Here is a 27,985-nt window from a genome sequence, read left to right on the forward strand (position 1 = left end):
TATTTTTGCATAGGATTTTCATCGCTTTCCGCGCTAGAACGCGTGGCTTTAAACGGCAATAAGGCGGCGCTAGCGCATCTTGGACAGCTTTTGTTTACTAGAACGACGCTTCGTAGTAACGTGTAATGGTTATAATTCACCGATATTTGGGCCACACGTGGACTACACGAACGATTTTTCAGCGTGGGAAAGCTGGCTATAACACAAAGCTTGGCTTCAGCACAGATTCTCTGTAATCTTGTAACAGAATCGCCTACACATTGAAAGTTATTACGTATGTTTGTCTGTCTGTTATTAAATGGAGAGTATTTTGTTTACTTTTCATTGACCTTTTTGTTCGATGGCTTGAAGTGGGTCACAGTTACCTCACGAGAATGCGTAACCTTGATGCCAGATTTAACTGAGTTCTTCAGTTAGTTGACCTTACGTAAAAATCATAAAAACGATATCGTTTCTGTCTGCGGAAAACTCAGATGAAAGTTTAGTGTATTATGTATCTCTGATATCAAATTGCGAATTAATTTACTCTGTTAGATTATTTTTTATAACTATTTGTATGTAAGAAATTACGAGACGTCTGCTACATTTCAAAATAGACCTAGAAATTATCGCAAGCCATAGTAGACATAGCCAGCAAAAGAAAGTCGGGAAACGTCTACAACTTACAGAAAATGTCTTAATAAGCTTAATTAAGAGAGAAGCTGAGCATTCCGACCAGATTCCAGCAGCTACAGATGCAGCATCTGAGTGTCTAGACCTGGAGCACGAAGCTATTTCATCAGTAACATTGCCCCACATTGCGGCGTACTCAAGATAAACAGTCGGCGCGTGCGCACACCACGCGTGTGCTACTGCGCACATTTACATCACACCCTTATTTATCATTAGTGTTTGGACATCCTTTGTCGCGTACATCATCGCCCTATATGGAGTTTTTGTGACAATTTTAGATTGTTAGCTAGGGGTGCCATAGAAAATTGGTTTTAACCGAATTTGAAATAGGATGAGATTATGTTTTTGTAGACTTTTCTAAGACGATCGAGGCGATTAACATGATTGCAATGTTTCGAATAGACTTTCTTTAATTCATATTCATATCATTTAATTCGATTTATTTTCTTATGTTGATCCCACGTAATGCGAAGTCCGTAAAATGATAGCATATTAGAATAACAAGTGAGAATAGCAAATAGGTAGTAGGTAGTTTGTTACATCCCAAAATTAGTAAATCAGTTTTATTGCCGACTGTTGGTTTTATTTCAATCGATTTTATTGAAACACTATACTTACTAAAAACCCAATTGTCGAATACTTATAATGAAATACCTAATTGAAAAAAAAATGAGTTTTTATTCTCATACCAACATGAAGCGTTTTCTTTCATTCAAGACTTCCGACACTGAAGCTTGGAAACATATGGGAGAGGCCTTTGCCCAGCAGCGGGACAGTAAAAGCTAATTAAAATAAAATAAAAAATTGCTCATTCCTAACTTTTGCATCCCCTAATATTAATTACGAAGCACCTACATGCTGGCCTGCCCCACAAATCTGAGCTGGCAATCACACGACGCAACATCGCACCGATTGTATTAAAAAGCGATCATTAGTTCGCCATTAATGCGCGTTTGAAATAAATAAATAAATCAATGCTGCGCGGGCGCATATGCGCGTGATTCATGCGCGTCTCGTGCCAAGCGCACTGCACACGATACTGCAATTGTACCAACTTACAAAGTTAAACCAGAAGGTGTAAAAGGTACTTAGTACCTACGTAAATAAGGAGATAATAAATACATATAGTAAGACTGATCTTAATTAGCAGCCTGACAGCCTTAAGATTTGAAGGTTTTGCGACGCATATGATGCGCATATGTGACTATCATGGAATGTCTTAGGGTCTGAATTCGTGAAGAATAAATAAGCTAGATAACTTTTATATCCATATAATTTTAATTTAAGAAGACGACTTTCTTGTATTAAATGTGTCGATGATTATTTTGATAGCTAATTTCAATTCTTATTATTTGCAGTGGGACTTCTGAATGTGTATTATCAATGTAAGTATTTGCAGCGATGTATTTACTGTAATATTGTATGCATTAACACCTGCGCGAGTAGGGTTACCCGGTTACATGTTAAGAATAGGACCACTCGCCGCTTTACCCGGGTTTCCTATAACTTACTACTGTTTGTTTATATTTAAGTATTCGTGCTTAGATATATTTGAAACATAACACAAACATAACACGTAAACATCATCGTAAAATTACACCTTTCTCAATTCGCGAACTTCTGTGAAAAACTAAGCTAAGTGAAGCTGCCTCAGGTAATAGACGTCAAACTGTTATTTCAACTGACAAATGACAAAAAGTTTTGTCGTGCGTGCATGCTGCGCCGACCCCAAATAAAATTGGGATAAGGGCAGGAGGATGATGAAATGACAAAAAGTTATCAATACCTAGCCTATTTTTGTACCGGTTTTGTTGCTGGTTTTTTTCTCAGTTACATTCGCTTTACCACTTCAAGGAAAATTAAGAAGGATAAGATTGTCATCGTCCAAAATGCCTACTCCCTTATAAATCAGTTATAGTTCGGCCATTCAGAGAATGCGTTCCTGACACGTCGCGATTGAACTGACGACGTAATAACATTCATTGATTATTGATATAATAATGTTGTTTTAATGCTCCTCAATTGTTAAAACGGTAAACAACCAGCAAAAATATTTTTATCGTAACTGCAACGCCATTGCAAAGTTACGTCGTCAGTTCAATCGCGACGTGTCAGGAACGCATTCTCTGAATGGCCGAACTATAGTTCACGGTAGTAGGTAAGACCTATTGTCTCATCATCATCTCATCATCTTCCGAGCCTTTTCCCAACTATGTTGGGGTCGGTTTCCAGTCTAACCGCATGCTGCAGTATATGATAGACTAAGACTTACCTGCTTGACGACGAGTTTGCCGGTCGGCTTCTCAGTGACGTAGCCCTGCATGCCGGCCATGAGCACGGTGGCGCCCAGGAACTTGTTGAGCAGCGCTCGCGCCTCCGTGTCCTCCGTCGTGTCGCCCTCCTGGATCACTGGGGGGACAAGCAAAGACAAGCTTTAAGATTGCATATATGGAGTCTATTTAAACAATAATATAATAAAGAGGAAACATTATTTGTTTTGTTTATACCCAAAACTATTAAAAAAAACTCTTTTGCTTGTGAGAAGCTACAGTATTCCAGATGAACACAGGCTATTTTTTGTCCGGTTTCGGGAGGACATTTCCCGGGATGCGGGTGAAACCACGGAAAATAGCTAATTTTACATAGCTTTGTGGATTATTCATTTACAAGCAAGAAATTTGGAAGACATGTAATGCTGATTACCTTTATTTATTTATGACAGTTTGTTCTATAGGTACATCAGGATTTCTATTGATCCTAACCTACTTTTATGAACACCAGTGTGTGCTGATTAGCAAATGGCAATAAATTCTCTTCGCTTTGAATACATGATGCATCTCCGGTACATAACGCATGCGCGTCGCGTGCTGCTCACATCAGTTTTTACCAGATTGTGTTAATATCAAGGTGATAGCTGCCTATTAGTGTAACCAGCAGACCGAAGAGGATATTAACTTTTAAATTCTATTCAGTACTGGCACACTGACCAACAATATCAATAAATGTTTTTTTTAGTATACAAGATATGTCAAAGGTGGTTTTTGGTGCCAATGACTTTCAACTGTTTTGTAGACTTCGAAGTCAGGTACAACATTGTTACCTAACAGGTACAAGGAAGTCACCCGTCTGCCAAGCATGACAAACGACAGAAGCATTACGGTCGTGGAGAGTGACAGAAATCGTTAGATATGTTGGCAGCCGCCGAGCTTCTGTCAACTTTCGACCAACCGTGCCAGGTGGGTTTCGAATCGTGTATGAAATAGTAAATCATTATTTATAGGGTTGATGAAATAGGCTCATTGTTAAAGCATTACTATTTTCGGATGCAGGTGAAACACTGTATCTATGCAAATTCTGCTGTTGGAATTCCTTTTTGCAAAACGTTATTTTTTGTTTTTCTTTGAGTTAACCTATGCAAATATGACACTTATCTATAATCCACGACTACAAAATCATCTGACCCTGGAAAGTGCTACATTAATATTGGATTATAATTAGTCTCAATTAAATTAGCTGACCCTATCGACTAAACAAATGAAGGTCACTCACCTATATCAGCATTCTTCATCCTGGTGAGTATGTCCTGGACGCCTGTGACCTTGGTGTTGCTGTCGAGGAAGGAGCGGTCTCCGCGCTGCACGGAGCCGTGACTCCTGGTTGTGGTGGTGACCGTCCTGACTCCTCCATCCACGCGTTCTGTCGTCACCACGGTGTCTTCTACTGAGCCCAGGCTGTGCTCGCTGTCTGTGCGGGTCAGACCTGCGTACGAGGAGAAGGATTATAGCAACCTGAGTAGACTTTGGGAACTTATCAAAAGTATGCAAGTGCCTGCATGTTTTTCTGTTTATTAATCAGCTAAGCTTAATTAAGCTTTGACATGGAACCGATTTGGATAAAATCGGGTGTAGAGATACGATATAAAACTTGGATCAATATCGGATAGTTTCTATCCGGGTACGTATGACTTTCCCTAAAATAAAATTAAAATACTAACAGCTTCGTAAACAAAAGGGTTTGATCCGCAAAAGTGAAACAAATTGGATAATAGCTATATTTCTTGAGCTCATCGATGACAATAGATCACGCAGCACCGTCGTCGACACGATCATTATGGTACGTGTCGTAGGTAGGCGGTTCGATTTCCGTACGGAACAAACTAACAATAGGTAAATACAAAATTATATTGTTCCGGGTTTGAGACCTTTAGCATTTTTAATAGTCATAATTGTTACAGCTTTTTTGAGGATGTTCAGCTAAGTAATTCGGAGACAACGATTGGACACGTTACTATTGACAAGCATGAGTCTCATTCACTCTTACTTTGAGAGTACAGTTTGCACTCAGTTGATAGATATGTATAATGGAAAGTATGTGCTCACCAGCATGTGCCGAGGAGTCGCTGGAGACGCTGTCCTTCATGGTGGCGGTGCGCAGGATCAGCCCCGCCTTCGGGTACGCGGCGCGCTCCGTCTTAGAGCTCTCGTCTGTTTAGATAAAACAACGAATTTCAGCTAATTGTATGCGCTAACTTAACCTACGTGTTAACGCAAGGTACGTACATGGTTAATCTACACATTATTTTTAAAAATTGGACATCCTCCCTTTGTCTTTCCTGCCATGTACTCCACATAGTAGTGGGGTCAGCTTTTATTATTTTTCTATACTTCCCTCTATCATCCCTTTTAATTTTAAGGCCATTTCTGAGACTTAAGCGTAGAGCAAAACTGCTCAACTCAAACTAACTTGTCTTGAAGTGCAATATTAAGTAACGAGGTTACACATCTTCCGTCCTGTATTTCCAAGACAAACTCGTTATAATGCTAACTCACGAAAGGCATTATACTGAAGTATTTGATGACTTCCTGCAAGTGTAAATGATGAGTGTCTCAACGTTGCCCAAACAATAATAACATCTAAACAGGCTGTTGACCTTTTGCTCGCGAGATGAGCATGAGTAATCACTCGCGTGAAGATAAGATACCTACTACAAGTGTTGAAATCTGATGTTTCTGATAACAGCATACTTGGACACTTGCGTATTGTTACTTGTTATTGTAAACATAAGTTATTTGATCGCGTATTATCTTAAGTATCTAGTTGTTCATTGAGAAATATTTTGACTCAGCAGTTTTTGTGTCGGTGCAATTTTAAATGATTATTTGCCGCGTCCGTTGATTTTTTTTTTGCCTACAGAGTATGTTAAACTTTGTTATATCTGCATTTTGGCATCGCATCCTTAAAGGGTATAATCTCCACTTAGGATCCATTTAATGACCTAGCAATAATATCTGTTATAAGAACAACAGTTTAAAAAGTCCCCGCTTTACAAGACCTAAGTTCTTAATAAGATTTTTTAAAAACTAATAAAATACTGATTACTTACAATAAAACCAAACATACTACAACACTTGAATAACTGAAACTCACCTAATCTCTGATAAATACTGAGCAACAACTTGAAGTTGTAACTACAATCCTTATTTGTGTCCATTTTATCGTTTTGCACATGTAAACAACAAACAAGCAAGTTCACAACCGTCGGGTTAGTCCGAGAGGCCGTTGTCGACTGAAAACGCAAACCGCGCGAGTGCAATATGAAAGTATGAAAGTGATTACGCAAGGAGCCGCGTGTTAACGCGCTCGCGTGCGTTTACGTTACGTTATTGTTATGTGATATCACGAAATTCTACGCTCATTTACATATAGTCTGATGGGAAACCAAATGGGTGTAACTAGTGGGATGACTGATGTAGTCTTGTGTTGTTGAGTCTCGCGGAATGTTTTCAGAACGCAAAACATCGGTAAAACATGTTGTTAAATCTCTTATTTGAGTTTTTTTCATTAATTAAATTAATTAATTTCGGGGATAAACTATTAAGAATGGGAGTGGATAAATTAATAATATTACTTGATAGGAGCATTACTTCTCATTAAACTCTCATTATTTTTCATTAAATTCTCATTATTTTACGCAAAGCTTTTTGTAACTTAACTCTAACTTAACCTTATCGTATTGTACTAAGTTGACACAATTATCGTCTCTATTGCGTTATAATCGAAAGTATCTCATTTTCCTTTGTCAACAATATAATAGAAGAAAAAATCGTGATATTTAAACAGTTTTGTAAGCAGTTGTAACTGTAGTACGCTCCGTTTCCCTTCATTAGGCCTGCGCAAGCGCCGCTCATTCTGATTCTGTTGCCTCACAGCTCTTGTATAAGCCAGCACAACTCCATGAATTAGGATTTTCAGGAAGTACACACAAACTGGTTTAAAATTTTAAGAGACAACTTATTTCCCCGTTATATATTACTGAATCGATTAAAGATTATTCTTTCACAAGATGTGCCAATTATTTAACTCTTAACTTACAATGTACACTTATACCAATGGTCGATTGGGTAGGATCTAAGGATAATATAGGTAATACTCACTGGCACTCTTGATGTATTTCTCGGTGAGTGACTTGACGGAGCTCTGTCGGACAGTCTTCTTATCATCCGTCCTCTCTATCCGCTCCTTCCTCTCCTGCGTCCTGTCTCCCTTCTTCTCCACCTTCTCCACTCGCCTCTGCATCCTCTCGGTCCTATCTTCCCTCCTGTCCTTAGCACTGTCCACGATCTCCTCCCTGGCCTGTCGGAGGCGGTCGCCAATGACCTCCTCCCGTCTGCTCTCGATACGTCTGGTTTCCCCCAGGATATCTTCTCTTCTGGAGTCGTAGCTTCTCTGGGAGATCTCCTCGACCTTGGAGTCGGAGACGCGCCGGTCACTGTGTGTGAACTGGTCTATGGCGGCGCGATCTTCTCTCTTTATGGGAAATGATTATCATATTAACATTTTTGAGATAAATGTTGATATCGGGTGTAAGATTTGACATATCAGTCGGAAAATAGTAAAATATTTGAAATTCCTCGTTGTTATTGAAAATCATGAGTTATGTAAATATGTTATTAAAGTTATTTATCTTCCATATATATATCTTCTGAAAGATGACAAAATGCATGTATTTCGATGGTAAGTAGATATTTATATTTTTACAACTACGTCTCACATTGATGCAACATTGCTACGAAACATCAAGTAGGCGCTTACCCCATGTATTTCCTTGAGCGTCGTTCCCGTGTCTCCGCCGAATTTCTTGGTGGTGGTGATGGCAGCCAGGCCGTGGATGCGGGAGGGGGGCTCCCCCTGGCTCTGCAGCAGGCGCTCCAGGTCTTCGGGCTCCGTGGAGTACGCGGTCACCGAGACTGTGCCCTCGGGCTCCCCGCCGTTGCGGGAGTGGTACTCTTGGCGGATCACCGTGCCTTTCACTGTACAACCAGAGATTTTGTTAATAAGGTCTTAGAAATAAACGTAAAGACATAACTCTCCTTTTGCCTCTATTCACTGACCGGTTAATACGCAAACTATGTTTGGCAATAAATGCGGCTAATATCTTTGTCTTAATACAAACATTTAGTCACAAGTTTTACACGGATCTTGAAATGACACATTTTCACCGCCTTTGTATCTCAACATCTAAGCGGAGCCTGCTTTAGAAACTTTACGTGACACTGTCTTACTCACCGACAGTAAATCTACAACAAGTGGCTGAAGACGACCCGAATAACTCACTAACACTTAGAAATATTCACATTCAGCTGAACTAACATTTGCATTATGAACAATCCTTCATGTAAAGCATCTTAGTAATAATATACTCGTAACTGAAACATTACTTAGTCAAGCCACGACAAGTTTCAGTAGTACAAAATATACAAATATTAGAAAGTGAGCGACGTAATGTGTTACCGTTGTCGAGTTCTTTAACATTGACCTCAAAACACTTGAATGGCCCAGATACGTTTATATTATAAAAAAAAATACTGAACGAAACCTGACTCAAAGGCGATGAAGAAGTAGAGAATAATCGCGGTCTTTTTTGTTATTATAAAAACGTTTAAAAAGAAAAACTACGCTGAAAATCACTATTATGAATGTATAGATAATACAGATGAGATACATATATTTCTACACTAATATTTTAAAGAGGAAAGATTTGATTGTTTGACATGGATAGGCTCCGAAACTACTTTATCGATTTGAAAACATTTGTTCACTGTTGGGCAACACATCCCCGGTGAACAAAGGCTACATTTTATCCGGGTACGGGAAGAAGTTCCCCGGGATGCGGGTGAAACCGCGGGAAAATAAGTATTAGCATATATGTAAAAATATGTACATTGGTAATTACCTTGATAGTTAGATGCACCGTTCCTCAAAGCCCTGATACCGAACAGTGGTTTGCCGTCAGCGTCGAGCGGCCCGGGCCCGTAGCTGGACGTGATCACGTCGATAGGCTTCGGGATGACCTTGGAGGGACTGGGCGCTCTGTACTTTGGCTTCTCTTCTATCTTCTTACTGCTGAACGTTCTGGTTTCCGAACTAATCTTCTTGAGGTTCCTGTTGGTCACCCACGACGGCTTCTCTTCCTGAACTGATTTCTGCGGTATCTTCTTTTCAATTTCGTAAACAGTTTTTATGATTGTCTCTTTTTTAGAAGGTTCTGATTTAACCTGTTTACGGGTGGGACTTGGAGTTCGCTCGTAAATTCTTTCCGGGCTTTGAGCCTTTCTTTCAGGACTCTGAGCCTTTCGTTCAGGACTCTGACGCTTTTCAGGTGACGGTGACCTCTTGTTAGTTCCATTCATCTGCACCACTTCGATGGTATCCTTAGATGAAGTCCTCGCAGTGAAGCTTTTCGTTGTGGAGTATTCTTCCACTACTTTATGTGCTTCTGAATGCTTGATGGTTCTCTGTCTGTCTTCTGCTGCTTTCCTTGATTTTGCTTCGGCGAATCTAACCTTATCAGCCTCACTCAAACCCACTTTCTTCATGTAAGCTGATGCATATTCATTAAAGCGATTGGGTTTAGGTTTAGAAGTTATTGTTTTGTTAGGAGACTGAGGTCGTGTCTTTTTGTCGGGACTAGGTTGACGAACCGGACTTTTTGATTTGGGAACGGATTTTGGAGCAGGTTTCTCAGGACTGTGTGTTCTGGGGCGCCTGTCACTTATAGTTCTGGTTGGCTCTTTAGCGTGCCCATTATGCATAGGCTGCGCAAGTTCTGGTACTCGGGTGGTTTCGGGGATCATTCTCTGGGGTGTTTTAGCATGACGATCAGGGGATTTTGTTTTATGGAGGGTAGATTTTGGAGCCCGTTCGGGTGATCTCGTCCTCAGGCGTTCCGGTGACCGCAGCTTTTGTGTAGTCATAGTTTGTCTTGTAGTTTTAGTGTAAGTGTTAGTGTCAATATGGTCGCTCTCGACTTTTTTTCTAGCAATCCGAATCTGTGATCTGATGCGACGCCTCTGCTCGTAACCAACGACCTTTTCCAACTGAAAATTAGAATGTAGTCAGTAAAAAAGTAGACATATTAATGAAATATTGATAACTATAATAAAAATGCAAATCTTTTGCTTACTGACCATTTGTTCCAGGAGGTCCAGGTCGAAGATGTCTTCGATGCAGGGGTGCTCGACGCTTCGCCGGCGTTCGCTACTTGCCGTTGATCTTTCAACACTGGTTCTTCGAAGCTCTACACCAAACTTGCCGCTCCCTCGTCGACTGCTTACTTCGGTATCCTCAACCACCTTCGTCTCCTCCTTGATTTGGCTAGTTTTTGTTGGACGAAGGTATCCAGGAATTCTATCGGATTTTTGAGGCTCGTGTCGCTGACTCGGAGATTCAGCTCTTTGAGTAGTCGGATATCTTGATAACACAGTTTTGGATGTAGTTGTGGTTTCCACAGTTTGATAACCTGGGGACTTAGACCTTGGAATTTCTGGAGACTGGGCCACTAAACGTGACGGGCTGCTCCGTGGCTTATCATCAGTACGAGGATATTGCGGCCGGCTGAGTGTACCACTTGTCGGTCGCTCTTTATGGGTTTGAGGAACATCACCCTCATCCCCCACTTTATCAGGAATATAAATAGGAGAAGAATCTTCAATACAGGGATGGATATCAGTAGTAAAATCAGGTTTAGGAGACTTTTTCGTCACTCCGATGTCTGTTAATTTAGCAGTTTTAGTTTTAATGGTTTCTTTTGTTTTTTGCGTAGTGGTGGCTATTGTTTCAAACAAAGCTTTAGCCTTCTTAACAGCTTCACTGCTGCGAAGAGTAGTTATTTTAACGGTTGGAGTTCTATCAGCGGTTTTCAGACTAGGGCTGTTGTACTCTTTAACCTTCGGTAGCAATGAAGTTTCCCTTGGTTTATGGGGCTTTTCATCACGGCGGTCTGCTGGCTTTTTGCTTGTGACTTCCACATCTTCGGTAACATTCGTCGTCTCGATATAGTTTTCTACCTCATCATCAACTTCATCTACTATCTTGCGCATGATTTTGTCATGTTGCTCTTTAATTCGCTTTTCCTTCTCCTCGACCTCCTGAGATTCCGTCAAGAATTGCTCAGCTGTTTTTACAAACTTATGTACTTTGTCCGAAACACTCAGTAAGCAATCATCACTCTTTAATGAGTCATCAACGTTAGTTAAGTCAGGACGCTCCACTTTTTGTGGAGTTGGTTTAACTTTAGGAGTCTTAGCATTTTCTGCAGTCTCCACAAACAAGTGTGCTTTGTCGTGTACACTTAGTTTAGTGTAGTCATCTTGATAAACAGTATTTTTATCGTATTCATCGGTAACTCTCCGTGAGGGACTCTTGCTATCTCTAGTAGCACTTGGTCCTCTGGCAAACTTGTTCACTTTCTCCGATACAGACAATAAGCACTCATCAGATTTCAACTTATCATCAATGAAATCAGAATGTGTCCTTCTTTCAGTATCTTTAAATATTGCAGTTGTATCTTTATGCTTCGTTACTGTCTCAACACCTTTAGTAAATCTGGATACTTTGTCTGTTACACTAAGCAGGCTTTCGTCATCTTCAGTCGCAACGTCGACATCAGTCTTTCTAACAAAAAGTTCGTCATCTTCACAAATTTCAACAATGTCATCCACGATAGACTCGGCCTCATGGATTGTATGATGAGTTCGTCTACGGAAATCATCATCAGGTTCACTCACTTCATCAGGATATCGAGGTGTACCAACGTCATCTCCAAAATTAACGGGAGTTGGACAAATACGATCAGGTGAATTTTCTCTCGACGATTTCGATTGCTCAACATCAATAATAATGTCATCTTCGTCGGTTGAAGTATTCAATGTCGTAGCAGATTTTGGCTTACTTGGCAATTTAGAATGTGGTTCTTTAATAGAAGGCTTTGTAGTTTTAGTAGACATATCACTCACTTGAATTTCTGGCTTTGATTTCATTCTTTGAGGTGATGTTTTCTTCGACTTAATTGTAATATCACTAACAGTCCGCATCACTTTCGTGTCGATGTCTTTCTTTGTCGGGATCACGCTCTCCCTTATGCCTTTAGGAGTTGGGGTTCGCTTAGTTTCTGGTTCAGTAGGTCGACTCGTAGGTGAAGAGGCTGTCTTTGTAGTAGTTTTATTGGTTGTTGAACGACTGAAACTATTTTGTTTAGTTACAGAGCCAATATTTGAAGTTTTCTTAAAATCTGTTACAGTTTTGTCCGTTTTGGTGATATTTAAAGTGGCAGGTGTCGCCTTTCTAGTCAGATGAGAAGGTATCGGCTCCTTAGGTTTTATTCCACTTGGCCGCACTTGCGGTGACTGTGGTCTTTCAGTTGCTGAAACTGGTTTTTTGGGAGAAACACTTCTTGGTTTCGTGGGTGATTCCGGACTTATTTTATCAGTTTTTGTTGGAGTTGCAATACCTGAAGGTTTCTTAGTAGGCGAAACAGTTCTGGGAGATAATTTGGTTGGGACTTTGGAATCCTTGACTTTTTCAGCTATAAGCGATCCTTGTTTAGTGGTTGATTGCTCTGTGATATCTATTACATCTTCGTTAATAATTTCATCGTCGTTCAGAGTGTGGCTAGCTATATCAATGTCTTTCAAACTGGTTGTTGTTTTGTTTGGGCTCTTTTCTCTGCTGGGTGATCTCTCTTTGCGATCAGGAGACAATTTTCGAAGGGACTTTTGGACTCTATCTAAAATTTCCTGTTCTCTCTCGGACATCAGGAAGTCCGTACTAACTTCAGTAATTTTTGTGGTTTTTTTCATTGGTGAAGGTGTGCGAAGCTGCCTGGTCTCTTCTGGTTGCTGAAGGTAGCTACGCTTTTTAGATGGTTCGTAAGGAGCACGGCGTGAAGGCGATTCAGGAGATCCTACTGATGGATGCTTGGGTACTGTATCTTCTGTAGTTTCAATTTCTTCGGTGGTGGGAATAGTTTCAGTGTTACATGTTACAACCGAATCAGTTGTTGTTTTTCTGTCTGGACTTGATCTTGGAGATGAGTGTCGTGGATATTTGTTAATACTCTCTTTAGGTGCAGGTGATTTTTTCACAGAGGCATCTGGTAGAGACTTAGTTGGTGAATGTGTTCGCGACTGATCCGGAGTGGATTTATAACTGTCCGTAGGCTTAGTGCCTCTTCTTGTTGGTGAAGTGTCTGACTGATGCAAAGTAGAATGGTATCCTTCTTTGATTTTTGTAGTCGTGGTGTCCTTAATATCTTCCAAAGTTGACTTAATAGAAGTTATGGTTTTTAAATTACTAGGTTCAGTCTCTTCCGAGGCAGGTGTTTTTCGCGACGGAGAAGTGTCCTTGGGATATTTGTAACCTATTTGTCTCTCTGGGCTAGCTTTCGGTGATGGCTCAGTGTATTTTTGTGGGTTGCGGTTAGGACTTCTGTCCAAATCGGGTTTACTTGGAGCGTTATCTGATTTAGTCGTTTTAGGTGGTGATGGACGTGATAATGAATGCACACTCTGTCTGGTCTTACTGGATGTGATTTCTTCGAAATCCTCATCATGTCTAGTTTTAACAGACGTAGTAGTTTTCATGTAACCAGGAGTTTCGGGATTCATAATTTTCTTTGAAGGCGATGCTCCCCTGCGTTTTTCATCGGTTGGTTTCTTCACAAGGGGCTCAGAAGGCTGCTGAGACTTACGATCAGGACTAATGCTATGTCTAGATGAGTTATAATCTGTTGGGTGTGACCTGGATGGTGAAACTGTTCGAGGATGGTCGGTTTCTTGGCCATACTCATCACTTGTCTTCGGAGTTTGTGAATCAGGGGTATAATGAGGACTTTGCCTTTCTGTTCTACAGGTTTCTAAGAAATCTTTAGTGGCGGACACTGTATCTTGTTTATAAATATGAGAAGTTGTCTTCACGAACTCAGGAGTTTTCTCAATAGTGTTTGGCTTATTGCCAGTTGGCTTGCCGGATATACCTGATTTAGGTGCTGTCTCACGTCCAGGCTTAGTTTGAGAAAAGCCTTCCAGTGGCTTAGCAGTAGTAGACTTAGGTGGTGAAGTACGAGGATAGTTTTCCAGTTCTTTTTTAGATGGAGAGTCTGATGGCTGCCGCACATTGCTTTTAGTTATAGTTAAAGACGTATTTTCTTCTACATCTTCCTCAGTGGTGGATATAGTCTCATATTTTGATGAGACAGACGAAGTAGTTTTCATATAACCAGGGATTTTATCAGGTTTGCCTTTAGTTGGTGAACTATCTCTGGGATACTTGTCTACAGGAGTGTTTTCTGATAATTTCCTAGTAGGAGATCGATCTTGATGAGCGTGAGGCTGGCGATCAGGGCTTTGTTCTTTAGGATGATTGGGTCTGCTATCAGCGCCATCAGAAGGTTTAACAGTTTTGCGTGAGGGTGAAGATGAGTATCTTGTTTGGACCGTCCTAGAAGTATTAGTATCACGCAGATCTTCAGTGGAGGTGGTCTCATACTTTGAAGTCATAGAAGCAGTAGATTTCATGTAGCCCGGTCCTGATGGAGAGGAGTCCTTTGGTTTCGTCGGCTTTCTCTCAGGAACATCTTTTGTAGAAGCTAGGTCGTCTTTATGCTTGCGGTCTGGACTCTTGTTGGACTGCCTTGTTGGAATGTCATCTGACGGTTTTGAGACTCGTCGTGTTGGAGATACTGAAGGACGAGGGGATGACTTTTTTGATACAGTTTCTGAAGTCATCGACTGATCAATATCTTCAATCGTGGAGGTGGAATCGTATTCAACTATCATTGAAGTTGTGGTTTTATTGTAGCTTGGTCTAGACGGAGACGCTTCTCTGGGATACGTGTCAGAAGGTTTATTTTCAGGCATTGTCTTGATTGGTGCCCTTTCGTCAGTGCTTGGTTTTCGCTGGGGACTCCTGTCAGAACGTTGATCTGGACCAACTGGTTTATCAGATGGAGTTTTTCTTGTTGGAGATTGTGTTACTTTTCTTTCAATTGTTGTTTTTGTCCTAATTGTTTCATTCTCTTCAGTCGTAGCATCATATTTGGATGAAGTAGCTGAAGTGGTTTTCATATAGCCCGGTGTTGCTGGAGTAGATTTGTCAGGATATTTACTGTCATCCTTTTTCTCAGTCGGTCTATACCCTGGTTTTCTTTCAGGACTTATGCTAGATCTTGGCGAGGCACCTATTGTATTTGGTTTCAATGGAGTTGAACGAGGCTTGTTGAAGTCTTTAGAAGTAGGTTCAACACCTGCAGTCGACCTCGGAAGGTCGTCAGGATACAGTTTCTGATCTTCTTCTAACTTTTGATTCCAGTGCTTCCTCTCAGGACTTTGCCTCGGTGAAGGATACTTATTGGTGACAGTTTTCTTTGTATCTACTTTATCCTCAGTTGTTCTTTCATGTTTTTTTGTAGTTTTATCTGTCACATCTTTTAGCTTTACTGGTAAGTTCTCCCGAGGTGCTTTATTAATACAGGTATCATCATTAATTACAGTGCTTGTTTTCACAATATTTTCTTGTTCACGCACTATGAACTCGGTTACATCGTCCTTAGTCTGCGTCGTTTTCTTAACTGTTGGATATTCAAATGGAGTCTCTCTTGGAACAGGACTGCGACAAGGAGAGACACTAGGAGAGCTCAAGTTTGCCTCTGGCTCCTTCAAATAACTGGTTTTTTTAATCGTTTCGGATGTAGTCGTATCATCCATCATTCCAAGAATTTTTCGGCACCGATCCTCATACGTCTCTCTACGCTCTAAAGGTGGTTTTATTTTGCCAACGACGGCATCAGATTCAGGACCTTCCGGCCGATCTTTTTTTACCACTTTGTGCTCAGGGAAGTCCTTTGGTTCTTCTGTGGGTGAAACACGAAAACTGGATGGGGGTTTTTCAATTGGAGAAGCTTGAGTTACTTCTGTTGAGGGTTTCTTCAAAGAACTTTTTCGTGGCAGACTATCCTTGGAAGGCGAGGCGCGTTTCTCTGGAGATGGAGATCTGCAAGGAATCTTAGAAGGAGATTGTGATCTGTTCACTCCTAGACTTTCCGGTCTTTTACTGATATTAGTAATAGTTTCGTCGGTGGAGTGCATTTCAGAATAATATTCTTGATCGTCTAAGTCAGTGACAATGTGCTTTTCAGTTCGTGGCGAGCTGAAGTATACGAAACCACTTACAGAAGTAGTAGGAGAGCTTTGACCAGTCGATGGTTCAGTATCAGTAGGTTTCGGTTTCCTAGTGGGGCTAGAGGATGGGGTAACAAGTTTTCGTGGACGATCTTCAGTAGTTTTTTTATTTATCTCTTCCCTAGTTATCTCTGTTGTAATAAAGTCAGTAGTGTGTTTGTGTTTGGAATCTTTTGAAGGCGATTTGACAGGGGACACGCTGTCTCGTGGCAACTTCTTTGTGGGAGATGTTGGCTGTACAGATGTTTTGTTTGGAGATTTTTGACGACGTGGTTGCGAATCGTCCTTTACATCGGTACTGTCTCTAAAAGTTGTAGTTACCTCGGTGACATCAGAAACGAACGGTTTCTTTTTGTCGTAAGTTCCATAATTAACCGGCAATGGCTCCCTTGGAGAAGCTTTATCACTGGGTGTATCTTTTTCCTTCGGAGAACGATATTTTGACGTTGTTTCCTCGGTTACCTCAATAGTTTTGAGCTGCGTCACATCAACCCGATCTTTTTGGTCAATAAATTTAACATGATCCTTGGGAGAAGGTGATCTCTTTCTTGTCAATTCCGTGTTACAGAAATCGGGAGTGTCTTTACTGGGACTCTTCCTTGAAGGTGAATGATCTTTTTGTTCAGAGGGTAACTTTGGCTTAGTTTTATCGTTACGGGTGAACATTATTGTTTCCTCGTCAATAAATTTATAGTGATCTTCTTGTACTTTGTTGGTAGATTTTTCCATAGGCTTACGCTCAGGGCTTTGCATTGGTGCATGCTTCGTTGGGGACTTGAGGTTATCTGACGGCTTGCTCGCAGAAGTTGGCTTCATATATCCAGGTTTCCTATCAGGACTCACACTCGATCTTGGGGCATCTTTTGGTTGCTTTTCAACAATGTCGTCAGGAGTTTTTGACGAAGGACTTGCTGGATGATAACTAGGCTTTCGGTCTGGACTTGAGCCAACTCTGTTTGTGCTATCTTTAGGGTGAGACTTTCGCGGTGGAGAGGTGGTACGGGGTAACTCGGATACTGGAGTTTTACGACCATCATGAGGTTTTCCGTGCTCTGGTTTTCTATCAGGACTCAGATCTGGTTTCCTTGCAGTATCTTTAGGCAAATTATTTATATTTCTTTCCGGACTTGACCGTGGGAAGTTTGAGCTAAGAGAAGGGTCCTCAGTGGGCTTTGTCTCTGGACTTTCTCGCGATCCTATTGGCGAGTCCCGACTTCCTATTAAGCGAGTAGGAGAAGTAACTCTACGGTGGCTCACTGTAGGTGAACCTCTCTGTGTTGGTTTCCTTTCTGGGCTAGCACTAGGCCTTAATGGAAGTTCTGGTTTTTTTTCTGGACTTACGCTGGGCCTGTAGCGAGTGTCTTGGGGTTTTCTCTCAGGGCTATAACCCGGCCTAGTTGGAGAACGACCAGTGGGAGGTCTTTTATCATCGGAACTGGTATACTTATGCGTTTTAACCTCAGTGACACTATGGGTAGAATGTGTGGTAGAGTTTTTATCGTTACGGGTTGGCGAATGTCTGTCAATTTTGTTTGGACTACCACCTCTGCTTGATGGCTTCCTGGATATTTTATCAGGGCTAACGCTGCTCCTAAGCGAAGATGAGCTGGACTTGAAGGTTCTACTACCAGGAGAAGAAGCCCTAGTTGAAGGTCGCGTGGTAGTAGGTGTATCGGCACGGAGTGTACTAGCCCACGCCTGATGTGATGGACTCCAGTCATTGCTGATCTTTTTTTGAGGAAAATCTGTTTGATATGTGGTTTGGTAATGATCAGAGCTTGTCTTCCTTTCTACAGTTTCCTCAATCTTTTGATCTCTTGTGACGTGATGTACTCTCTCCTCGGTATCTTTGGTTTGGTGTTGGACGTAATCTTTCACCGGTACCGGCTGGTCATCACGAGGCCTTACAGGCTCGCGGTAATCATCGCGCGGAGATCTTATATCATGACGATTGTTTTTAGGTGTTTCTGTGTCACGGCGGTTTTCCGCTGGTGTCATCGTTTCAGGACGATCGTGGCGTGGTGTATAAGATTTAGGTCGATCATTTTGCGGTGTAACTGTACGTGGGCGCTGATCACGCGGCGGGCTTGGTTCAGCGCGAATCTCGCGGACAGCCGTTTCCTTATGAACATCATTAATTTGATATTGTCGGTCATGGGTCTGATTCGTAAACTGCGTGTTTACATAGTCTTTATCTGTGGACTCTATTACTTTATTGACTCGAGTCACGTGGCGAGTGGTTTTCGAATATTCGTCATCCAACTTAGAATTATCAATATTTGTTTTGTTCACTTTTGTTTCATGACGCTGCACGTCCGAATAATCTTTATTGTCTTTTGAAGTGTATTCAGCAATTTGTCTCTTGAAATCGTAATCATCAACGTTTCTTTGGGAATCGACGATGTCAGTGGCGCGGTCATCAATAACGTGTCGTATAATTTTCGAGGATTCCTTTGCATCAGATCGCTGTTGGGAGGAGTAGGATTTATTTTCCCTTGTCTGGTATGAATGTTCGGAGCGAGTGCTTTGTACTGGAGCCCGAAATTCTCTCTTGGTGCTGGTAACCCGAGTTCCGTCAGGCAAACACCGCGTCTCTACAATTACCCTGGTGTTGTCATCAGGGTAATCCACTTTCCTAGAGACGAGCTCGCCAGTCTCATAATCATTTCTGGTCAAGTTTTGTTCATAATCATTTTTCCTCACGACATGTTCATACTCATTCTTTTTGACACTTTGTTCATATTCATTTCTTGTTATATTTTGTTGGTAGTCATTTTTTCTCAAATTCGTTTCATAGTCATTGTTCCTCAAGTTTTGTTCGTAGTCATTAGTTTTCGAAATCTGTCTTCTCGTTACAGAGGATGAATCCTCATTGCGGTTAGTATCATAACTTCGTAGGTCATAGTCATCGTTAGTCAAATATGGCACTGTTTCATGTCGCGTCGAAGACATCTGCTGGAACTTGGACGAAGAAGTCGACGAGCTGGTGGTAGACGATATCTGCGTGCCGTCATCAGTTTTGCGCACGACGTGTTCGCGAGCTGCTGTGTTCGACGAGGTCTCGTTACGTTTCAAGCTGCTGTTGTCATCGTGATACTCGGTGACGGCTTCTTTATGATGATCGACGGCAGCAAATTGTCCTTTGCCGCCATCCACATCGTATCTGCCTTCAATGTTGGCGTGGACAGACTTGACGTGCGTGTGACCATCGTCGGTAGTCTTGTTCTCCGACTCCACATTCCAGCCAGCGTTCGACAGCGCCTTCAAATCTGGAAAGAGAGCAGTGTTAGTTAGTCTTTCATTGTGATTGGTATGTACCGTTACCGATTAATAAGCGTTAGTTCGGTTAAGGTTACATTATGGGTGTATAGTGCAGGCACCTTGGCCGCGGTACGTGAACTCCTTGGGTGGGGAGCCAGCGTCGCGGACCTCCTTGCTCTTCATGGACTGGAAGCTCTGGTCCGCGAACGACTTCACGTGGCCTTGCGCAGCACTGAACTCACTACCTGTTGAATTCGGGCACAACTACGCTGACTTGTGGTCTTAAGGCGGACACTTCAGATATTCAAACATTAATAAGGGGACAATTTAATGTATGTAAATCTTACTCCTGGGGAAAAATTATTCCGCATACATATATATACCTACATAGTTCATCAGAAACCAGCACTGTGCAACTAGCAAATACTGAAAGTCTACAGATGCGCATTTACGTAAACATACCTAATACATAACGCGGAATAAATACATAGTTGCTATAAAATAATGATCTGATGTTCACTATTATAATAAACCCTTAGCTTGACTACTACACACACATTGTTCAGTGTACTATGCATATAATAGCTACACTAACTACGTTTCTCACATTCTACCCCTCCCCCCCCCCCTCCTACCCCACTACTGAAGGCAATCAAGTAAGATGAGTTACCTTTCCCCTCTCTGGGAGGTTCGGGCGAGTACAGGTCGCGCAGACGCTCCTCCCGCAGGCGGTACATGTGCGCGCGAATCTCTTTCTTGCGAGAGAAGTCTTCCGTCTGCTGCCACTGGAATTTTGAAAAGGTGTTCGTTTAGCAAAACATTTGTGACAGTACTTTTTGTGGACAAACGATAGATGCATATAGAAGACGTAACATTCATTATAACTGCAAGATGAACATGATACTTAAGTAACATTCCTTATTTCATTATGAAGTAATTTAATCGCTTGTTATTTATTTTCGAATGTCAAAAACAAACAAAACAAATGACAAAATGCGAGTTATTTCGCCTTTTGCTTTTGTAACAATGAACATTGCAATGTGTTTTGATAAACATTGCTTGTGGTTTCCGCCAGGCGCGCGCATTATCTATTGAAGTGCGGACTGCGGTCAGGACCGCTTAGTTGATTGAAATTAAATGATTACTTACGTTTCGATGAGGATGTTAATGATTGTGATTCTCTTAATGACATAGAATCACAGCTGATTAGTAAACTTGGCTATAACTGTTTTAAAATATGAATGGCAGCAATATCTCACCATACGCCGCAGCAGATCCTCGTCGCGGATCAACGACACGTCGCCTTCAGACATTCTGTAACAAACACAACATTACTGTTAACAACGTGCCCTCTAAGGTAAACCACCCAACACCTTCACACGGAATGAAAGACCCTGGTAATACATAAAGTGAACAGGCAATATGCATTCACTGCAATAAATGAATAAATACAAGACATTTATGCAAATCTAATGATATTGCCGTGGAATGCAGCTCATCTTAACAATTAAAGGATCGTTACCGCTGGCTATTGACAAGTTGTATTTACTACTCGAAATAATTATTGTGATTAGATCACATCAGAAATGCTTAATATTAATATGTGTAATCAAAAGGAAAAGCATAATAATATTGTCGAGGAAGGTACAAACAAAGCAACAACTGAACATTCTCCGAGCCCAAGGCCCGAGCCGTATCGTATTCAGATCAGTTAACCTATTGATATTTATACCAAAACTGGTAGTACTTCGTGATTTTAATGATGACATTCTATTTGAAATCCTAGATGCACCCAATTGCGGTAGCCAATCCCAGCAACTATCAAGGACTTTAATTCAAAGTATCAATTTTATCGCAAGGAATACGAATATGAAAATGTCTTTGGGATCTGGTTGAATCTGGTAATACCTCTAAAAATAATTACGAAAATGTAGCCCTAGAAAAACAAAACAAACATAGCAAGGTAATATTGTCAAACAAAGAACGACAATAGAGATTAGATTTCAGAATCCCAAAATAATGAATGTAAAGAGAATTGGCGTTACGTTACCGGAGAGAATTCAATAACAGTGATGATACGAGTATGACAGTGACACCTAATTAAACAATATCGTTGACAATTGTTCGCGGCTCCACCACTTGATCTGCGACACGTAATACCACTTCACCGTCTTTGATTTCATCTGCTAATGGACGTAACAAGGTAGTTCTGGATTTTGGAGCATGTTTTCGACTATCTAGTATACAAAGTAATGTAAACTTACTTAACTTCTTCACTGTAGTTAGGTTACGTTTTAAAGGACGATGGGCGTTTTGGTACCCTGTCCAACAGTGTTGATTCTAGTACCATTGCGTAGGTCTTGGCAAGGCAAAAAAATTTTACTACAACGACTAGTCCCAAATCCTTGTCCATTTCGCGTGACATCTACTAATAGAATGTGTAATGTTCATAAATCATCAACGTAGATGTAGTTCTTAAATCTAACTGTATTGAATAAAAACTGGTAATGTAACAAGAAAGCAGGAATTCGGCCTTCTTAAAATGTTTGCCTGCCCACTGCTTTAAAAAAAGACTGTGCAAACCTTTGCAGTTCACACAGAACTAGCTTATGTATTTGATGAAAGTCTTTCAGTATTTACAATCAATTAAGGTTGAAAAGTCAGGAGACGATGTTAACATCGTACATATTACGACTCAATCTTGCTCCTCAAGAGGTGCTGAGATAATGATGAATTTCTTCTTAAAAAAAAAATGTTTTGAACTTTTGTCAAATCAGATGACGATTGTGTTTCCGCAGTATGACTCCATAGAATATTGCAAACTTTAGATTATAATAGAGTGCATCTCAAACAATGCAAGATGACTATTAACTGAGTTTAAAATTATAACACTGACGACATAATATGCCTCGTAATGAATTTGCATATATGGATGACATACTTGTTTCTATGTCGATTCAATTTTTATCGTTACTCGGATCGGACAGCTAATTGAGGCAGGCCCCATAGTTTTTATTATTGTTCACGTAAATACCTTTCTAATGATATATCATACGTTACTTTTGGAGCGGGTACCAAATCATTCAAAGTGCCCATTGTCCTTTAATGTTTGTATACCACAAACATAAGGGAGGTTCCCGTGGAAAGGATTCTCATAAGTCCAAAATTAATAAAGTGAAAGATTTGCTACTATTTACAAAGCATCGTCATATACTTGAGAATTGGTATTACCAATACTGACTCTAGCACACATCTTCACATATACATAAATATATGGAGCCATCTGTAGCGGAGTTTATCATCATCAATTAACACGTAAGTGATCGCTAAATGAAGTTGTATGAAATCTGGGGAGTGTCGCGCGTGCTGCGGTGATGCGGTGCAATTGACAGACCTTGGGCAATTAGTGCGCGCCGGCTGCGACAGCTTCTCATTGCCGGATTTATGGACAACTTGCATACTGCCTTGTCATGAGCATGCAAACGTTATGGGTAGATCAAAGTTCCAAGTTAAATAGGATTTGAAGAATTCCGATATTTAATACATTTGCTGTTCAAAAAGTAGGGTCTCAACATATGGATCAGTATCTATCTCAGTCCACAATCAACAAAGTTTGTTCTCAGTAAGGATTACATATAAGGCAGCTTGTTTCCAAACAAACCCAGTTTTTTAGATCAGCAGATAATTTACATTAGCGCGCATGTCCATTGGCACGTTACATGTTTCGACCATAACTAACATTGAGCCATTTGTCGTGAACCATCTGTCAATCTAGCTCAGCGTCGATCCTCGCGCCATATGGCCATTGGGCCAAAGGTCTGGCCTTATAAGGCACTCAGTCGCCACCCCGGCGCCCTTGCCCCCCTTACAGCATCTTATAAGGAGACATAACTTTTATCTCAACAAAAACAAGAATAAGTAGTATTGGAGTATTTTTTATTTTTAGGCATGTGCCCTAGATACTGAGGTCGTTTACAATTAGTTAGCTAGTTCTCAATATCTTAAAATTAAAAGTTATAAACTTATAAAATCAGTTTTGGTTTTAAATCTCTTCCCTGTACTGCCAGTTACATAATACACAGTCTGAATTTGTTCAACTGGGTCTTGGGAAGTTAAAGCAAACTTCAGTCACATCGAGATTTAAACCGCATTACGCATTACCAAGAAATACTCTTAAGACAATTACAGTTCCATGGGAGTATCATGTTCAAGTGATCCATACTTTAATCATTCCGTGAAATTATAGTGGGCAGCTGCGAGAAATGCATGACTAAATAAACCGGCTGCATACATCGCACAACGCATTCCATACCGGAGTTACTGTGTCTCTGGATTGCTCCCATCATTCTACCGTCCACAATCTATGGAATATTCCAGAATATGTTCACCTAGTGTCTCAGTGATGTCACCTAATGGCTGCCTGTCAAGTGATTGAGCCGAGTGCCCAAACTAATGGCTTGTGATAAACGAGCAGGGGCGCGGGGCTGGACTAGTGCTGCCGGTGTGGCAACTGCAACTGTTACTGTAATTTTTTTATTTTATTTTATTTATTCAAAGGGACACCAACAGCTTCTGTGTACAAATTAACAAAGGGAGGTTTTAAGGAGTAAAAGGCTTACACAGTCGCCAATTACAGGTGAACCAACATTCACGTACTTAAGTGGTAACTTAAACTAGATAATCAAAACATGAAACAAACTATAAATATAACAGAATCAAAATTAAATTATACAAAAAATCAATCAAAAAGTGGAAAAAAAAAATGAGATCAAATTTTTGACTTAATCTTAAAAACTAGCAAAATTACAGAGAAAGTGGTTGCATGGTACATATATATATAACACAGTTGATACAGTTAATCTTTTGGGATTTTATGATTTAAAATGTGGGCTTTAAAGATTGTCATAGAGTTCTGGTATATGTCAACATCTGGGTTTGATTTTGCATGACTATTCATCACTTTACTAAGCCTATTGAGAGGGGAATTTTCTCCTAAATTTGTGTTGGAAGTTTTAGTGTGGAATAAATTGGTAATGGGATATCTGGGTATTCTATAGGGGACTTTTAATCCTATTTGTTCAATCAACTTTACGCAATCTAATTTATTGTTGACTAATTTGTAGAAAAACATAAGATCCTGTACCAGTCGACGGTCGCGCAGTGTGATCATTTTGTAGTGACGTATTCGTTGTTCGTATGGACACCGAGGAGATACACCACCGAAGGTATACGTCAGGTGTTTGGTGAAGGCCCTTTGAATACTCTCTAGTCTTTGCGAGTGTACTGCGTACTGCGGATTCCACACTACGCTGGCAAATTCAAGGTGACTGCGGACTAATGAATCCTTTAGTGCTTCTTTTAAGAAATCCTAGTAGTCGTGCCGATTTTGTAACGATGTTATCGATATGGCTTATGAAGTTGACTTTACTGTTCATAGTGATGCCGAGATCGCGAACCTCATTTACAGTTTCTAATAAGGCTCCATTTATATTGTATGGTACAATATTAGACTGCTTTTTCCTTGTGAACCGTATATGGCTACATTTATGTACGTTAAGTTTCATGTGATTGAGTTTGCACCAGTGTTCTATTCTATTTAAATCCTCCTGAATTAGGGTAGTGTCTTCATTTGAGGTAACAACTTTATATATTTTGAGGTCGTCAGCAAACATTAGATATTTGCAATGACGGTTGACGGTTGACGGTAATGGGTTGAAGGTGATGGTGAGTGATAGATGTGGTGTTCCAGTTTGCGGACAAAGACGACATAGCAACATAAGAGACCTTACTAATCAATTACCTATACATAAGTCGCGGTATTGTCTTATACACAGATATGATTAACATAAATAAGGACAATAAGCCTTTCAAACGTAAGCAAAATGCCACTACTAGGTACGCTTTATTCACTTTAAATTGCAGGTGCATCAAATAATTTCTAAATTGTTGGGCAGTAAGGCACGGCGCAGAGGTCACAGGACTCGGGGAGGTTAACCTGAACCTGCTTGTGACTCAAGCGCATACACCAACCACGAGAACGGGAATGCAATACTTACTAAGATATTTTAAAAATTTGAACCGACTTCCGAAAAAGAAGGTTTTAAATTCAGAACTGTATATGTGTTTTTATAGAAACAGGAAAATGACGACTAAAATGATGGAAAAAAATCATAACAAACTAAATACGAGTTTTTACCTGTAGGATTTATTTTAAAGAGCGCTTGCATTCGGTCATACCTATTTCTAACACAATCGTGAAAAAATAGACGGACGAAATGATGTCACCGTGTGACAGACCTATAAGGTGATAATTAGAGTTAGTTTTATATCAAAACATATTAGCTTTATGTGTAACAATGGGGCGTTTCTCAGCAAATGCTTGTAACCCTTTGATCATGATGAAATGAAGGGCTAAGTTAGCCATTGTCGTAAGGGCCGCTCTTAAGGTCATGGATTCAGGTAAGGCGCGACCGATCAGCCGCGCCTGCGCAACATGACCGTGACTCACGCGCCGGGAGTAGACCAGGAATAAGTTGAATGCCTACAGGATGATCGAATCTTTGAGGACGCCCAATATTTATTTTACTTCACAGCATTTGAACTGCCTTTTCACCATGTATGTACATATGTAACTCGTACATAGCTACTATACTGCACGTACTACTCTAGTATAAAGCTAACAGATATGCAGAATCTAGCAGAACATAATCCAAATGGACTGAGATTTGACCAAAACATTCGGCTACCCAAGCACAGAGACCCTTCTGTACCCTGCTTACTCTATGGCCACAATCACGAGTAACACGGTGACATAACGACAAGCGAACCACATTAATGTACGCCGGACGAATATTAACATAAACGAACAGGTTCTCGACATTACTGATTATTGGGGATTAAACTTTTTGCTGCCAAAAGCAAAGAAATTAATAACAAATGAATGTCAAACGTGTTATTCCACAAAGTCATGTCAAAAACAAGTCGTAAGTTTTGATTGGAAGATTAGTGATGGCTCGTGCTTATACAGGATCTACCTACTACATTTATCATCGATGAGTGTTCTCCAAACACAAAGGAATCTGGGTCGATGGGGTCCACTGGACGTGAGGTATAAAAGAAACTGCTCATCACTATGGACCTCAAACCGTGAGAACGTCACCTTGTTCACGATGATCTGACATCCGGCACTGCGCGGGCGCCGTGTGTTCGGAATTGTCAGATACACGTAACACGCGCCCTGCATGGGAATACACGCGTGGATGGAATTTGATGCGCGAGAGTGAAAGTCAGTCATCATCTGTATTAAAGCTTCAGCAGGATACTGTGGTTTATCAAAAATTATAAAGGATGCTTTTAAGTATCAGCTATCCCATTGGACACATTAGAGAAAATGAACCCTCAGCCTCCGTGGAACTTATTACTGAACTGGAATATATTCAATTCGAATGTCTCGAAACAGTTAAAAACAATAAGAACTTTTAAACTCGAAGTCAACATGATTCGAATCCTAGAATATTAAAAGCTAAGAAGACCTCGGGTTTAACATCTTTCCATTGTTACTCTGCAGAATTTAAAAACGAAAGTTCATTTGTTTAGCTATGCATGCTAACGAGAATATATTTAAAGTATGCTAACAGCGGTGTCTTTATAGCTTACAACAAAGATCCAGCACAACAAACGAAATAATTATTCAAGACCGCACAAGAAAGTGACAATTTCCTCAAACCAGGCAAACGCCCAAGCGAAAGTCTAGTCTAATTAATTCAAGTTGATGTCTCGCATACTTAACGTTCAAGGCTATGCGGATTTAGCCTGACATTTGTGCAGTCTGGGTTTGTTTACTAACTTTAGTGTTTCCATCTTAAAGGTCACAGGAAACCGATGCAGTCGTATGCATATAATTAGACATGCAGTAATTTTGACGGCTGCAACCAAACGCTTCGATAACGTAGCTGTAGGTAAAGTTCAGAGAGGGCACGAGTCTGTTTATGTTTAATGTCTAATGTTTATACTTAATTGAAATTACCGCTCGTGATAAGATAACCTATCAGGTCTAGTGGACAGTACCTAGTCATTAGTATGTACGAGATACTACTCTCTTAATTTACTAGCGCATTGGTTTTCACGTAATAAGTCATGATGAAGAGTAAAGAAAATAAATGCCATAACGTATACGCATTATTTATTGTTATGGATCAATAATATGATTAAAATATACTCTAGGATTATAAATAAACTCTTCTACCATGTCCGGAGTCTATTATTAAACTATGGAGTCAACAAATAGCAGTTTCTTTCTATCAATTGTTTATTATGGTGTTCACACAATAGTCCGGGCTGGCCACACTCCAACGTTCATAGCGCTCAATTTGTATACAAAAGGCCTAACCAAGTGGTTATTAATATTTTGTAGGACATCGTGTACTATGCGCATATCTAATGTTCTGCACATGTTATGAGCTACTATATCCCTGTCTTAATCGTGCAGGACCACCGCAGTGCAAATGACATGAAGCCATTTGATGATAACTGAGAGT

The 27,985-nt window shown here is 40.5% G+C and overlaps 1 protein-coding gene across 6 annotated transcripts in view; it reads right to left on the reverse strand.

Annotated features, from left to right (window-relative positions):
* LOC124637665 overlaps positions 1–27,985 on the reverse strand; it is a 72,564-nt gene that overhangs the window by 29,021 nt on the left and 15,558 nt on the right. For 5 of the 6 annotated variants that reach the window (XM_047174278.1, XM_047174279.1, XM_047174283.1 and 2 more), the window contains exons 2-11: positions 20,708–20,762; positions 20,119–20,233; positions 19,568–19,693; positions 10,140–19,456; positions 8,906–10,049; positions 7,765–7,982; positions 7,107–7,479; positions 5,052–5,156; positions 4,222–4,431; positions 2,945–3,081 (exon numbers count right to left, since the gene is read on the reverse strand). In XM_047174278.1, coding sequence (XP_047030234.1) covers positions 2,945–3,081; positions 4,222–4,431; positions 5,052–5,156; positions 7,107–7,479; positions 7,765–7,982; positions 8,906–10,049; positions 10,140–19,456; positions 19,568–19,693; positions 20,119–20,233; positions 20,708–20,761 — 11,799 coding nt within the window. In that variant the 5' untranslated portion in view covers position 20,762. The remainder of the gene's footprint in view (positions 1–2,944; positions 3,082–4,221; positions 4,432–5,051; positions 5,157–7,106; positions 7,480–7,764; positions 7,983–8,905; positions 10,050–10,139; positions 19,457–19,567; positions 19,694–20,118; positions 20,234–20,707; positions 20,763–27,985) is intronic. The other variant, XM_047174282.1, reaches the window with a different exon arrangement.

This window comes from Helicoverpa zea, chromosome 16 (assembly GCF_022581195.2).
Source record: "Helicoverpa zea isolate HzStark_Cry1AcR chromosome 16, ilHelZeax1.1, whole genome shotgun sequence".
Taxonomy (NCBI): domain Eukaryota; kingdom Metazoa; phylum Arthropoda; class Insecta; order Lepidoptera; family Noctuidae; genus Helicoverpa; species Helicoverpa zea.